Genomic DNA, 15,691 nt, shown 5'->3' with positions numbered 1-15,691 from the left:
GGCATAGGATTTCCACCTAAATATGCAGGTGCTGCATATTAGATCCTGAAGCTGAGGCTCCAATACTTTGGCCACCTCATGAGAAGAGAAGACTCCCTGGAAAAGACCCTGATGTTGGGAAAGATGGAGGGCACAAGGAGAAGGGGACGAGAGAGGATGAGATGGTTGGACAGTGTTCTCAAAGCTACCAGCATGAGTTTGACCAAACTGCGGGAGGCAGTGGAGGACAGGAGTGCCTGGTGGGGGGGGCCACTAGGGGGCGCATTGGAAGATGGCTGACAATACCATCTCTCCGACCCACACGGGGTAATTAAGAGGCTGTTATGGGAGTAGGCAGCCTCCCTTGTTGCCCCAAGGAAATGGGGAACACTGCCCTTGCCTGCTGTGCCCATAAATCACCCCCTAATTCGAAAGAAGGGGGTGAGGGCCCTAGGCAGAATGCCCCCGTGTGGACCTCGGCTCTCCTGGACGCTGTCTCTGATCATGCACTAGTTGCAGCAATTTGGAATAATTAATTACAAAAGAAGCAAATGCACATATTTCAAGTGAAGAAGGGGAGTGAAGTCTGCTAATTTAAGTGACCTCTGCGAAAGAAGACGACGGGCTGGAGAAACAGGAATATTTTACGATGAAGATACACCAAAGGCGGGGTATGTTGACAACGGGGCTGAATGGGGGGGGGACATTTATTACTTTCCTTCTATGTGATTTACAAGAACCCCTCCTCATTAGGACCGTCGGTTGAACTAACCCAAGCAGGATGATTAAGGTCTGTGTGGAGATAAACTTTAACCAAAAGTATGCTTTATGGAGACTGAGAAGCAATAAGAGCTTTTGGGAATGGCGCAGCAATTAATTCGGAGTCGCCATCTTGCCAAAGGATTTATAGCCGGGAGGAAGAACGGATTTGTTTTCAGACTGCATTCCTAGTGAATCTCCTCAGAGGTTTTGAGAAAGGAGGCAGATTGGTGAAGATTAATGACGCTAAGACTGTTTTGATGTATGGAAGTGATGTTATATGGAAAACGTCTGGATATGGCTACTGGATAAAAATAATAATATCCACGCAGGATTACAAACTGTTCTAACCAGCTTGTGGAGACTATCAGAGGTCACAAAGAGAAAGGAAAAATATATGAAAATAACAACAAGAGATGTGGAAAAATAATAAGAAAGGACTGGATAGTACTGTGAACATCATAAGATTAGATTTGTGGACATTAAAACAGCAGTAAGAAGCAAGAAGTTGATTGGATCCTTTCGGAACTTGAAATATGGGTACCCCCAACAAAAATTTAAAATTCGGCTGTGTAATTTGGAATTTATGTAATTTGGTTTGATTTGATGTGATTGGTCGGTTAATAAAAAATTATTCTTAAAAAAAAGGAGTGCCTGGCGTGCTCTGGTCCATGGGGTCATGAAGAGTCGGACACAACTAAATGACTAAACAAACAAAAATATCTCACTGTTGCCCATCATACACATAAATTAGAGGGAATCACCTGCAACTGCAGTCCTAATCCTAATTTATTAAATGGAAAAAGCAACAGGGCTGTTGGGCCATTGTGTTTAGTCCCTTCAAAAACACAGCATTTCCATACTATATAGAGAATGAGTACTCTGTTGTAAATCTGACCCAGAGAGTGCCTTGGATAACCACAAACGCCTGCAGATTTCACCTGCCATAAAACCTCTCCACTTTTTGGGAACTGCTCTGAGGTCTTAGGTTTTCTCTCATAACTTTTACTCTCCAGGACAGGTTCCTTGGGCCTTTCCCCATAAAACTATTTATTTATATTAAAAGTTATATGTTGCTTTCCATTTGTATGATCCTTCGAAAGAGCTAGCAAAATGTAAAAACAATATATAATGAAACACAATCAGATAATCATCATGATGCAGCTGAATAATCTGTTGAAGTACTACAGCAAGCCGGGAATAGAAGATAGTACAGTCTTGATTGCAAGACAGTACATCTATAATGTGGGCACGTAAGAAAACCCAGTGTGGAGTAGTGGTTAGAGTGCTGGACTAGCACCTGGGAGAGCAGGGTTCAAATCCCCACTCAGCCATGAAGCCCACTAGGTGACCTTGGGCCAAATCACTGTCTCTTTGCCAAACCTACCTCACAGGGTTGTTGCAAGGATAAAGTGAAGAGAGGGAGAAGTTTGTATACCACTTTGAGCTCTTACAAGGAAAGGCAGGGTATAAATTGTTGGGATACTGCCAGGGAGACATCAGCCATCAAGGCCTCCACGCTGTCTCCGGACGTCCATCGACCTCACGTAGAAACGCAGTATCAATCAATTAGCGACATGAGCTCCGGAAATAGCTTGCCACATTCCAGAGCTGATGCATGCTCTATCAGCAGAATTCGCACAGCAGGAGATGCACGCAGGAGAGCATATTTACAAGTTTATTCAGCGTTGGTCAGAACAAAGAAAAAAACATGACTGCCTGCTTCAATGTCTCAGGCACAGAGAGAAAAACGAAAGCAAAGACACAACAGAAACATCCTGTGAACAGGAAATACACAGGCTGTGACACAAACATCCTGCTCCCTTTTAAGGTGGAACGGAAATATCCTAACATAAATGTGGTGTCTTTTTAAGCCTCCCAGGCCAGAGGGTTCCATCCCCTCAGTCCCACAGCCACCACGCATCAAAAAGGCCCCTTTTCATGCCACACTCAATTGTTCACAGGCTTATGAGCCTGCTATCGTCAAACATGTCACAGCAATTCCTTCAAATACCACAAGCTCGTGTATCTAAATCTTTTCCACACAGTGTGATTGGGTCTAAGAAGGACGTAAAATGTACTTGCATGTATTGTGCCTTTGTTGTGATGACAGATTGAGGTGACGGGGAAGGGAAAAACAGAGCAACATCATTCCTTCCCCAGCCATTTTTAGCTCAGTCCCATCTATGTGAATCATGTCACACATTTATGGAATCACCAGAAACAAAGTGAACTAAAGCAACTCCTACCATGTCCAGTCTTGCTTTATCTCTTTCTAGGGGAAGCTCAAATACTGGATTCCGTCACTTAACCAGAATACATGTTCTAATTGGACACACCAGAGTTTTAAACTTCACTGACCTTCTCAAAGATTAACATTGTTGACTTGGCTTCTCAAAGATAATAATGCTAGCAGATCATCTCCCCTTTCTTCTTCGTCTTCTTTTGGAATCTAAAATACTTTTTGATTCTTTCATCTAGCAGAGAAGCACAATCAAAATAAGATTGCAGAGCACCTTCTCTCTCAGTTTGCAAGGGCAGGGAAGATAAGACAAGAGGACAATGGTTTCGGCCAATAGTAGTAATAAACATCCCTTGTGTTTCACTAATGTCCACAGGAAGGTTCTAAGAGGCAAGCCAAAAAAAGTATTTATTGTGGCCAAAGTATTATTGAAGCAGAAAGGCTTATTCAGAGTTCAGACATGTGTTCTGTGACCTGCCTCTGGCACAATTAAGAGTTTCTTTCCCTCCACAGAGAGGCTGAAGTATTGTAGTTTAGTCAGAAAAGGATACAGTGGCCTGTTTCACATATCATAGTAAGCCAAACCATGGCTCACTGGGACTACGCAGGTTCCCAGAGAGAAGTTCAAAGCTGCTCTGCTCCTACCTGGTCTGTTTTCTTTCTTCTTCTTTTTTAACTTCTGCATTGCACTGAGCTAAGCCAAGGTTTGGCTCAGTATGCTGTCCAAACCTGGGCTTGTGCTTAAGCTCCCTAATCACAAGCCATAGCCAAGGTTTCTGGAGCATGCCAGCACCTCCCTCTTGCACCTCAATAGCTGCAGAAGAAGTCTGAGATCTGCTGCCCTAGATAGCCTGAGAAATCTCTAGCCTTGCATGCTTGCTGAAAGGCTTGCAAGAAGTGAAGGAAGCTAAATGATTACCCTGGCTCGTGCACTGGTCAAAAGTACAGTATAGCTAAGGAAAGACAACATGAAACAGAACTATTCCTGTAAACCTAGTTTTTCCACTTGGTGAAGGAGACCAAGATTCCATCATATCCAGATAAGCATCAGCAATATTTCCATGTTCCCAGGCAGCAGTAATGCATGTGTTGGTATAATCCAGTGTTCCCAGGCAGGATACCTACAGTTCCTACTCAGAATAAATAGAGCACCAGAATGTTTAATCATAAGCAAAGATCCTCAGTCCATAAGTCTTACCTCCCTCACCTTTTATTTTAAAACAAGCAACACTAGTGCTTAGGCAGAAAGATAGTAGATTTGTGGCTGCCTCCTTACAAACCAATCCTATACATGTCAACTCAGAAGTTAATTAATAACTGCAAATGCTTGACATATTAGTTAATACTATTTGATGAAATGATGTAATGTTCTTGTAGATTATAATGAAAACAAATCCCAAAGCACGCCCTGGGCTCAGTAATCAGGGTGATGCAGTTTCTCCTTTGAGCCACAACTATTATCCCAATTGTTTCTAATCCCATCTACAAATTATGCCAGTACTGGAGCAGCTACCGTACTCAGAATTCTGGCAGAAGGAACATATTTCTCCAGCATTGCATTTTCAGTTACCCCAGCTAGTGACCCTTTGTCTCATAGTTCTGGACCTTGCACTTGAGCCCGGCTGCTTCCACACCTAGGTCCACAGTTTGCTTTGTTTTTAAAGGGTGTCTGTGTGGCACTGTGAATAAAGCATTGCTAACTCATGTTATCCCTGTTCAGCTTCAGGACTTTCTTTTTCTTTTTCAGAACTCAAAGCCCAACTTAAAAACTCAATAAAACACCTGTGCAATTTCCCTATGTGTAGATAGCCTGTTGTGCTACTATCCTGTGCTATGGAGATTGTTCTAGCCAATGTGGGGACCTCCAGAAGTTGCTGGACTACAATTCCCATCATCCCTGGTTCTTGACCATGTTGGCTGGGCCTGATGGAAGCTAAGAGCGGAGGCTGCCAGGACAGGAGAAAAGCCCCACTGCTTTCACGGCACCAAATGGGAGTCTGCAGCCGGTGACAGTAAAACCACATCTGCACCATAGAAAGCACCATGATTAGACATGTAGCCCCCCAAGGAATCCTGGGAAATGTAGTCTGTTAATGGAGTATTGCTAGGAGTCCCCTGATCCTATCCCAGAACTACAACACCCAGGGTTCCCCAGGAAGAAAGATTAACTGTTAAACCACTCTGGGAATTGTAGCTCTCCCAGAGCAGGGTTTCTCCTGTACAAACTACATCTCCCAGAATTCTTTGGGTGGGTGGGGAAGCCAGAACTGGTTTAAAGCGGTACCGTGTTGTTTTCAAGGCGCGGTCTGGATGTGGCCTTGAACTCAAAAGGCACCGCGGGTGCGGATTCCAGCGCCCAATTCACTGCACACAAAAAACAACAAGAAGAGGCGAGGCGGGCGGTGAGGCCGAGGCGCCCCGGCCCGCAATACCTTTCTCAGAGACTCCCTCAAGGCGAAATGCTCCTGCGTGTATATTAGGTGGTCTCCGGAGGGGGACCCGGCCACGGCGGCAGCGCTGCTGCTCCGGCTGCGAGGAGAGCTTCCTTGCGCCCCGCGCAAGAGGAGCAGCAACTTGGCTCCCTCTTTGCGTCTCAGCGCAAAAGTCCAGCGCAAAGCCATGTTCGACAGGGCAGCTAAAGAGCATTCGCGGGCGCTGCGGCCGGGAAGGACGGAACGAAGCTGGGCCGCCTCTGGAAACGCCTCTGCGACCTTCGCCTCGGCTGCCGCGAACGCGCTTTCCGTCGCTTGGGAAAAGGCTTCGCGGTCGGTCCCTGAGCAGGAGCCCTTAAGGTGGAGCCTTCCCTTTGCAGGTCCCTGCAAATAAACAACAGCGAAAGCTGCAAACAGTATAATTTACTTATTCACAAGCGCTTGAGTCGCTTAGCAAATTCAAGCAGCATTTCTGAAGCAGAAAAGCCTGTTTTCCTTGTCTGGTAATGCAGGCATTGGGGGTGGGGGGGAGTAATATTGGGTTGTTGTTTTTATTTTGATGATAGATTTTGTGATTTTATATTTTGATTTTGTTCTATGAACCGCCCTGGGACCTCCAGGTATTGGGCGGTATATAAATTCAATTATTAATAACAACAACAACATGGACTACCAATGGTGTGTCTCAGCAGCTTCTTATGTGACCTGGAGGCATCTTGGAAGAGGTATTCCCTCCTGCGTAAGAAGAAAGGGAACAGAGAGAATCCCTGTGTTGTGCTTGCTAGCTGCCGTTTTTTATAAGTACGTACATTAAGATTGTCAGTAAGTATATCAAGTTTGTATAAGTCTATTAAAAGTACATATTTTCTTTAGAAATCTCCAATTCCATACTTTTACATCTTTAGGCTGCAATTCCTTACCTGGGAGGATGTTCCATTGAATTCAATGGGGCTTATTGGGAAGGACGGTGGCTCAATGGCAGAGAACCTACCTTGCAAGCGGAAGGTCCCACATTCAGTCGCTACTGGCCAGCAAAGGCTCCCTGTCTGAAATCCTAGAGCCGCTGCCTGTCTGTGTAGACAATACTGATCTAGATGCACTGGTTCAATATAACAGTTTCCTATGATCCTGTAGGACTTTGCCGTTAATCCGTTTAATTTCTGGTTAATTTTAAAATTAACTAAATTTTCAATCGTGGTCTGGGGAGAATTGAGTCTGCATGTGGATAGGCAGGGCAGCCTTCCGGATGGAAAAAGCTTCCACATACCTCATTGAACCTATTAATTAACAGTGCAAGCCTTCTGTTTTACTCAGACATAAAGCCTACTCATAGAATCGTAGAGTTGGAAGAGACCACAAGGGCCATCGAGTCCAACCCCCTGCCAAGCAGGAAACACCATCAGAGCACTCCTGACATATGGTTGTCAAGCCTCTGCTTAAAGACCTCCAAAGGAGACTCCACCACACTCCTTAGCAGCAAATTCCCCTGTTGAACAGCTCTTACTGTCAGGAAAATCTTCCTAATGTTTAGGTGGAATCTTCTTTCTTGTAGTTTGGAACCATTGCTCCGTGTCCGCTTCTCTGGAGCAGCAGAAAACAACCTTTCTCCCTCCTCTATGTGACATCCTTTTATATATTTGAACATGGCTATCATATCACCCCTTAATCTCCTCTTCTCCAGGCTAAACATGCCCAGCTCCCTTAGCGGTTCCTCATAAGGCATCGTTTCCAGGCCTTTGACCATTTTGGTTGCCCTCCTCTGGATACGTTCAAGTTTGTCAGTGTCCTTCTTGAACTGTGGTGCCCAGAACTGGACACAGTACTCCAGGTGAGGTCTGACCAGAGCAGAATACAGTGGCACTATTACTTCCCTTGATCTAGATGCTATACTCCTATTGATGCAGCCCAGAATTGCATTGGCTTTTTTAGCTGTCGCGTCACACAGTTGGCTCATGTCAAGTTTGTGGTCAACCAAGACTCCTAGATCCTTTTCACATGTACTGCTCTCAAGCCAGGTTCAATAACTCAAGTTCAATAAAAGCCCCACTGCCTTAAATGGCTCCCGTAGCAGTTGGTGGGGTGGCACAGGCAGCACAGGGCTGCTGACCTGCCTTCCCAACACAGCATCACAGCTGGCTTCTGAGAGGGAGAGGCACAAGGTGCAGGGAGCAAGGTGGCTGGAGATCATGGAAGTTGTGGTTCAAAAAGATATGGGTTCCCAAGGTTGAAGAATGCTGCCCTAAGCTGAGGTTTGAGTGTTTGGGGTCCTGGGAAGAGCCTTCTCCACGGTGGCACCTACTGTCTCAGGGGTGGGGGATCTCCCAGGGGTGGGGGATCTCCCAGGTAGGATTCGAAGAGACTCCTGCTTGAAATCCTGGAGAGTCTCTGCCCGTCAATGTATACAATACTGAACTAGATGGACCAGTGGTCTCTCTTTGTATGAGGCAGCTTCCTCTGTTCCAACAACACACAGAGGGCCAAAGGCTCCCCAGCCCTGCACTATGTAGAATGAACTCCTAGTGGAGATAAGGCAGTCAGTAATGGCGTGATATTTCCTACCCTGGCATTTCCTAACTCTTCAGAACAGTTTTTGCTGGTTTGATTACTGTGGTTATTGCAGCCGTGCTATTGTATAGTTTGTTTACCAGATTTCAATTGCTTTTTGTTGGTTTGGTTTTAATCGGATTTTGGATCGCCTGTTGTGAACTGCTTTAATATATTTTTTTCTCAACAAAAAGCAGTAGATAAGAGTTTTTAAATAAACAAATAAAGCCGATTTAATCTGAAGTACATTGTTTGCAGCAGTCCAGGGTCGTGGAGGCTTGAAGACCTGCGACAGTTTCTACAGCTGGGGCCCTGACTCCTGTCTCTTAGAGCTACTCTCTTAGTACAGAAGGCAAGCCTTTTAGCCACTGAGAAAAGGCCTTCTCACCCTTTGTGCTGATTGGAGCCATTCAGAGTGAATGGTGGTCAGTCAGCCATTGAGGATTGGCTTCTAGGGTCACTTTGGAGAAAGCGCATGGGAAGAACGTTGAGGAGTTGCTGTTCTGTAGCTCCAAAGCTTAAGCGTTTAGGAACACTGAAACCAGGTGCCTCAGTTTCAAGGCAAGAGTGTGCAGGTTCTGTTATATACAATGGAACTTCAAGGGAAATGCAACTTAAGTCACTCTGAAAGAAGATATTGGAGCAGTCCGAATCATTTGCCCACGTATGTGCATAGAAAATTGGATCTAGTTGAAAGCAACATGTGGAGATCTGCACTAATTATAGCAGTGCATCCCTAATTATTATTATTATTATTATTATTATTGAGTAAATATAATCTTAGAATGTTCTTGTTTTATTATTACTGTTTATTAAATTTCTATACTGCCCTTCATCTGAAGTTCATTCACAGGGCAGTTTACAATATAAAAACATTAAAAGGTTGTACAGTGGTACCTCGGGTTAAGTACTTAATTCGTTCCGGAGGTCTGTTTTTAACCTGAAACTGTTCTTAACCTGAAGCACCACTTTAGCTAATGGGGCCTCTTGCTGCCGCTGCGCCGCCAGAGCCCAATTTCTGTTCTTATCCTGAAGCAAAGTTCTTAACCTGAAGCACTATTTCTGGGTTAGCAGAGTCTGTAACCTGAAGCGTATGTAACCTGAGGTACCACTGTATAATCTGAGAAGGGTGGGAGCGAGGGGGGGGGGCATGGCTGTGACTACCATGAGGAGCCCCTGCCCTTCTGAATTTGCCACCACACTACTGCAGCTGACCAAAAAACTAAAACCCTCGTACTTCACCAGATGTAAATGAACCCCTATTTTTATTATAACAGTGCTATCATGGTTTTCTCACGGTTACAGTTCTATTTTCTGCAAAGAAAAAAAGAAGCCTTTCACCATGCATCTTAGCATTCTCCTTACCAAAATAACACTGTAGTTGATTGTTCAAATAGATTTCTTTTATTACTCAAATCAGCATGTGCAGGAAATTAAAAGAACAGGAAGCAGCCTCTAGAAACTTATTTAGGGATACAGTAAGCAAGAATCTGCTTCATGGAATAAAAATATAAGCAGGCATTTTCTGTTTTCTTTAAAATAAAATAAAAAGATTATCACTGTCTATTTGTTCAGTAAGGACTCCTGGAACTTAAATCTGGCTAGTTATGCTAGGATGCTTTTTATTCCACTTTCAATATTGCTTAACCATCTTCGTCTAAGCAATAACACATCCTCCTTTTTCTTTGAAAGGGTTCCTGTCTTCAGGAATGCCTTTAACCAGAGGGTCTTCTCCAGATCTTTCTTCAATGTAATTTTTAATTTCTTCAGAACATTTGGAAACCTTCAAAAAGAGAGAGCGAAAGAAATCTAAATACAGGGGTCATTTTGGAAGGCAAGAAAAGAGTTTCACAGCGATACACAAACACTACACATATTAATGATAAACACCAAAAACAAAATTTGCAAGTTGCTATGTATAAATATTTTTTCCTGCAACTTGTGTTATTTAACAAAATTTGTATAACTGTAAGTGAAACCTCTAGGCAGTTTACAAAGAACATTACATATACATTAAATCTTTTTTTAAAAAAAGCAAGTGTATAAAGAAGCAAAATGAATATAACAGCAGTTTAAAGTGTATATTATGATATTGCATATGAAAATATACCGTATTTTTTGCTCTATAAGACTCACTTTTTCCCTCCTAAAAAGTAAGGGGGGAAGTGTGTGCGTCTTATGGAGCGAATGCAGACTGCACAGCTATCACAGAAGCCAGAACAGCAAGAGGGATTGCTGCTTTCACTGCACAGCGATCCCTCTTGCTCTTCTGGCTTCTGAGATTCAGAATATTTTTTTCCTTGTTTTCCTCCTCCAAAAACTAGGTGCGTCTTGTGGTCTGGTGCGTCCTATAGAGCGAAAAATACGGTACATTGCATGTGAAAACGTGTTGAGTAGTAGGAATACAGGCAACTCCTGGTGTAGGTGTGTCCGAATAACATGTGCATGGTGCCAAACCCAGAAGTAGCTCCAAAACTCCACTAAAAGGGGTGGAGCAGACGTATGTGCACTCGTGACAACGCATGTGGGATCTGGGATGGAACCCCAACACAAAATGAGGATTGCCTGTATTCTGTACCATCAATTTGTTTTATATTTGCTATGTTAAAAAAAAAAAACAAAAAACCCTCACAACCGCCTGGAGAGGAAGGGCAGGATATGAATTCAGTATATTATAAATAAAAATAAGAAAATAGTATCCTCTGGGAGGGCACAGGTTCCCCATCCCTCATCCACTGGGCTATGGCTGGATATTAGTGAAAAATAACAGTACCAGCTACCCTGCCACTGGATGAACTTTATGAAAACGTAGTTTCTTGCAATTATTTTGAGTATCTCCACTTCTCTACAAGATTTGCCAGGAGAGGCAAATCTGTCCAGATTTCTGGAAATAATCATGGAAACACTTCATGCCCAATTTGTCCCCCCCCCCCCCCAGTCATCCAGCCATTTCTTCCTTACTACATTGCATACCTCGGGTCCCTGAAGTCTTGTACTAAAGCAGTAAAAAGCCCCAAATTTAGCCCTCTGCTTGCCTAACCCATAATTAGCCTCTTCACGCTTCTCCCCTTTCCTTGTAATTGCAGCTTCCACTCTAATTCAGGCTGTGTCATCAGTTCTGCAACTGATGTCAATAGGCATTCCCTCGTGTGTCAGTGATTCCCAAATTGTGGTTGTTTTTGGGAAGAGGGGGCCAGGCCAGGCAGAAGCAGCCCAAGACATTTTGTACCCGAGAGACAGAAAATCCAGATAGTCCTATACTCCTTTCACAGTTGTACATATGATAGATTAAATCAGGAATGGGGTGGAACAGAAATAAAGGCAGAAGTACTAAGAAGTTCTGATCTAGACTTAAGAAAAGTGCTCATGAAACTTCATCAGCATTTTAGTGTCAGCTTCTAATATACACATGTTTCTAGGCAATCTGCACGTTTTTACAGAGTGCTTTTCCTTAGTATAGTAGATTTTTGTACATTATTTTCACTCGTATGTGCATTTATATGCACACTTTACCTCAATGCATGCATTTTTGCATACGTTACTTGGCTGAATAATTAGAATTGTAGAGTTGAAAGGGACCCCAAGGGTCATCTAGCCCAACCCCCGGCAATGCATGATAGGACAGGTTCTCGACTAACTTTCTACCTCACATGCTAGCCCCCTGTGTGTAGTCTGGAGAGACGGCCCTATCATTAGGCAAAATGAGGAAGCTATCTCAGGTGAGAGATGCATTGCAAAATTCAGCAAACTGCACCTTTCGAAGGATGGTTTGTTCCAGTTCTCTTACTGTTTTGTAAAGTGTGGATTAGGTAGGAGTCACCTGCACATGTGAACTGTATGGAATTCCGCCCCCGCCCCCCAAGACCTGTTGTTAGTCAATCACATTGTTAATCACTTGGTTCGATCACACACCCTTGCCTGGCAAATAATTGCTGGGGATCCCTGGCATATCCTGGTAGGGCTAGAGAGAGGCACTAGTCTGAAACCCTGGGTAGCTTCTGCCAGTCATATAAAATCATGGAATTATAGAGCTGGAAGGCTCATCTAATCCAAACCCCTGCAATGCAGGAATATCAGATCTAAATAATCCATTGGTCTGACTCTGTATAAGGCAGCTTCCCATGCTCACATGGATTTCACATGTGTACCTTTTGAGCGCAATCTGGCCAGAGTAATCTTTCCCCACAATGGAATACAATTCAGATCATGTATCCCTACCTGTGTCCCTTATGTATCGGGGAGAGATGGTTGTGTTTTGTTTTGTTTTGATTTTACCCGAGTCTAGAAAAATCAATCAATCCCTTCCTCCCTTTCACACACCCCTCCCTTCAATCTGGGCCTCCTTTCGAGGCCCCTTTAATGATCCTAGGCAGTCAAATTGCCAAACTGCTTTGTAACCAGCAAGCTGCAGACATGCACAGAAGGCCTCTTCCAAACAAACAGGCTTTGATCCGCCTGCCACTGAAAACAGGAGCTGTTCCAACCAACAGCTAGGCTCCCCAGATATAATAAATAAAGAAACCACGCAGCACTCACCGGCTGCCGTTCCAGCTTGACTTCTTTCCGGAGCTGTTCCACTTCCATTTTCAGTTTATCCTTCTCGCTCAGATCCTCTATATTGATTGCTGGCATCGCTGGCTTAAAGCAGGGAGAGAGGCAGAGGGAGAAGGAGAGTTAAATGAGGTTGAGAGGTGCAGCTGAGTGCATAAGACACCCTCCCCACCCCGGTGGTGCCATGGGGGGGGGTTGGACTTTAGGGCAGAGGTCCATGGCCCCACTCACCAGAATGAACAGGAGGGCCCCGAAACACAGCAGGAATGAGTGAACTAAAAAGCAGGGGCACAAGATCATTAAGTCCGGCGTCTAAAGTTACCTAATTATGCCACTGCCCTCTCCTTTTCTCCCCAGAAAATCCTTACCTCCTCTTTGTGAGTTTGTCCCGGTTTCTCTGTAGCAGCAGCAGCGGCAACTTCCTGTTCAGCCAACTTTCTTGCCAGGCTCTTTGAGCTCCTAGTAACTACTTTCAGGATTTTAATTCATCAGCAGAATCCGTCCTAATCTGATTAAACTGCACAGTTTGACCTCTCTCTGTGGCTCTCTCTCTCTCTCTAGTTTTCACTGCTTCAAACCAAAAAGAAGCATTACACATACATGGAAAACCAACCTTCGCTCCTCTGTCTCCAGGCCATCCCCAAATTTCCCTAACATCACACAAGGCGGGGGGGGGGACCCCAGCTCTCTCGCTACCTAGAAAGAATCTCGGACCCCAGGAGAGGGGAAGAATGGAGGTCAGGGAATTTCACAGAGAAATCCCCTTGGATAATTTTTTTATATGGGATTATTAACACACCTGGAGGCTGTAAGCTCTCAAGTGTGCATGAAGAGAGACTGCGGAGCTGGGGGGGGGGCGGAGAGGAGGATGGGAGGAGGGAAACTCTGAGAGACAGGATGTGTGCTTCAGCTTTCTCTACAATGGAAAACGCCAGCCATGCTGAGGGCTCCAGAGGAAACAGGTTTGCTAAGGAAATGTCTGGCCCTTTCTGCCTGCCTGAAACAATAGGATGGCTTGGAAAGCAGCATGGGAAAATAGAAAAGGCAAACCTATAGAGGGGGGAAACACTATTAGAGTTGTCCTTCTCCCCACCCCAAGGGAAGCAGGGGAACACCCTAGCAACAGCTTGTTTATTTACATACCGGTATATTAGGCTGCAAACCTATTTTGGCTGTGCATGCCTATATACAGTGGGGTGTAATTACTTCTGGGTATTCTTTATTTCATTCCCTTCTTGTGAGGCATCTTGAAGCAATTGACTATAAGAATATCAACAAGCTGGGTTTGATAGGAGCTGGAGTCCATTAACCTTTGGAGCGCCACAAGCTCTGCTCCCCGGGCCTAAAGTCTCTCTCTTTTTTTAATGACTTATTTTCTGCTGTTCATATATATTATGGTGACCACCAGCACTAGCATTGTGGATTAATCTGTTTCAAAAGGTCACAAACTTCTTTTGAAGTACCGTGGTACCTTGGGTTACATACGCTTCAGGTTACATATGCTTCAGGTAACAGACTCCACTAACCCAGAAATAGTGCTTCAGGTTAAGAACTTTGCTTCAGGATGAGAACAGCAATCGTGCTCCGGCGGTGCAGTGGCAGCGGGAGGCCCCATTTGCTAAAGTGGTGCTTCAGGTTACGAACAGTTTCAGGTTAAGAACAGACCTCCGGAACAAATTAAGTACTTAACCCGAGGTACCACTGTACAGTATTGATATTGTTGTGATGCTGGTGGTCAGCAAAAGAGGTTCAAAGACTCTCAAGGCAAATCTAAAAAAAAGTGGTACAAACACTGACAACTTGGGCAACACTGGCCTGTGAACGCTCCAGTTGGAGAACAGCCTTTACCAAAGGGAGAAACGTGCTAGAGGAAGGCACGCTTCGCAAACCCTCACCGTGATCAACTCCCACCCAGAAACATGTTCCCACTCTGGAAGGACGTGTAGATCCAGAATTGGCCTCCACAGTCACTTACGGACTCACTGTTAAAACTGTGTTCATGGAAGACAATCTTACTCAACTATGAGTGATCACCAAAGAGAAGATAGCACAGTAAGTGCTATTCACTCATAGTGCCCATTTTATATGAACCTGTGAAGTTGGACTACTGGCCCATCTAGCCCAGTATAATTCGCTTTCCAAAGTCTCAGCCCTGTTAACTTCAGATGCTCGAGGGGAAAGTTGAGGTCTTCTGCATAGAAACTTGTGGTACTTAACTCCTGAGAAATTATTTAGAATGTATAAAAATGTTCTGAATACCTGTTGGAAATATAAAGAAAATGAAGGGATATTTTATCATGCATGGCAGACATGTAAAAAAAGTCCCCCAAAAGAGGATAAGAATACATATACACATATGGAGAATTTTGAAGATTAACTTTCAACTGAAACCAGAACTCTTCCTGTGTGGACTTATGGATATACAATTAGAAAAGGTCGATGGAACTTTGTTTCAAGATATGATTACAGTGGCGAGACTATTACATACGCAAAGATGGAAAGATTCATCATTACCAGCAATGGAAGAATGGTTGTTAAAATTAATGGACTTAGCTAAGATGGCAAAATGCGCATGTTTAAGTTGTTAACATTTACCAAAGATTGGAAACCTCTCATAGACATTTTGCGTGAAAAAGAAAATGAAATAATGGCACTTGGATTTGGGGATTGAAGTTTGTTTATAGAAAGTGGTTTGGTTGGGTGTTATATTGGAGTGGATGAAGTGAATGTTGTTTATATATAGCAGACAGATGAAGAATTGGAATTTTTTTAGTTTTTGAACTTTATTTTTCTCTTTTAAGCTTTTTTGGATCTACTTATCTTTTGTTTCTTTTTTGCTGTTTTTCTCTTACTTAGACTAATGTTGGATAAAAAAGATATTTGATATTAAGTTTTGTATTTTTTCTCTATAAACTGTAATAAAATTTATATTTATATTATATTAATTTATATTAAAATTTATATTAAAAATGGAAACGTGTTGCAGCTTAGCTGTTTTCTCAAAAACCAGTAAACACACACACACACACACACACACGTATATGTGGTACTATCACATGCTTGGGGATACATCAACATTTGCAGAATTATGGGGTGGATTAAACTAAGGAGTTGCCCCCCCCCAAAAAAAATTATTTTTGCGTTTTGAGTGGTAAAGCACATAGATTTGTACTCTAGTTTACAA

General features: G+C 43.6%; 2 protein-coding genes across 5 annotated transcripts in view; both read right to left on the bottom strand.

The window, feature by feature from the left end:
• LOC309353136 (putative acyl-CoA dehydrogenase 6) overlaps positions 1–5,699 on the bottom strand; it is a 59,456-nt gene extending 53,757 nt beyond the window's left edge. The window contains exon 1 of the mRNA XM_081882282.1: positions 5,413–5,699. Within this exon, the coding sequence (XP_081738408.1) occupies positions 5,413–5,601 (189 nt within the window). The 5' untranslated portion in view covers positions 5,602–5,699. The remainder of the gene's footprint in view (positions 1–5,412) is intronic.
• A 3,795-nt stretch (positions 5,700–9,494) lies between these two features.
• Positions 9,495–13,370, bottom strand: LOC309325852 (guanine nucleotide-binding protein G(I)/G(S)/G(O) subunit gamma-11). 4 transcript variants are annotated; one of them, XM_081834050.1, is made up of 3 exons: positions 12,876–13,370; positions 12,493–12,590; positions 9,495–9,739 (listed from the first exon to the last, which is right to left on the bottom strand). In XM_081834050.1, exons 2-3 carry the CDS (start codon positions 12,586–12,588, stop codon positions 9,614–9,616), a joined length of 222 nt encoding a protein of 73 aa, XP_081690176.1. In that variant the 5' UTR covers positions 12,589–12,590; positions 12,876–13,370; the 3' UTR covers positions 9,495–9,613. The 4 variants fall into 4 exon arrangements, with proteins under 4 accessions (XP_081690176.1, XP_081690175.1, XP_081690174.1 ...); XM_081834049.1 differs by having other exon boundaries at positions 12,493–12,594; positions 12,876–13,366; XM_081834048.1 differs by lacking the exon at positions 12,876–13,370 and adding an exon at positions 12,739–12,873 and having other exon boundaries at positions 12,493–12,594.
• Between the last annotated feature and the right edge of the window lie 2,321 nt (positions 13,371–15,691).

The sequence above is a fragment of the Podarcis erhardii genome (assembly GCF_964252035.2).
Source record: "Podarcis erhardii genome assembly, chromosome: 12".
In the NCBI taxonomy this organism is placed as follows: domain Eukaryota; kingdom Metazoa; phylum Chordata; class Lepidosauria; order Squamata; family Lacertidae; genus Podarcis; species Podarcis erhardii.
This window is presented reverse-complemented; position numbering and strand designations above follow the sequence as displayed.

Bases quoted from the DNA above. Each gene is read 5' to 3' on its own strand.
- LOC309325852 (XM_081834048.1), bottom strand. From the start codon at position 12,807: ATGATCTTGTGCCCCTGCTTTTTAGTTCACTCATTCCTGCTGTGTTTC. The intron at 12,595-12,738 runs GTGAGTGGGGCC...CCCTGCTTTAAG, and splicing joins GGGCCCTCCTGTTCATTCTG to CCAGCGATGCCAGCAATCAA. The intron at 9,740-12,492 runs GTGAGTGCTGCG...CTCTTTTTGAAG, and splicing joins TCAAGCTGGAACGGCAGCCG to GTTTCCAAATGTTCTGAAGA.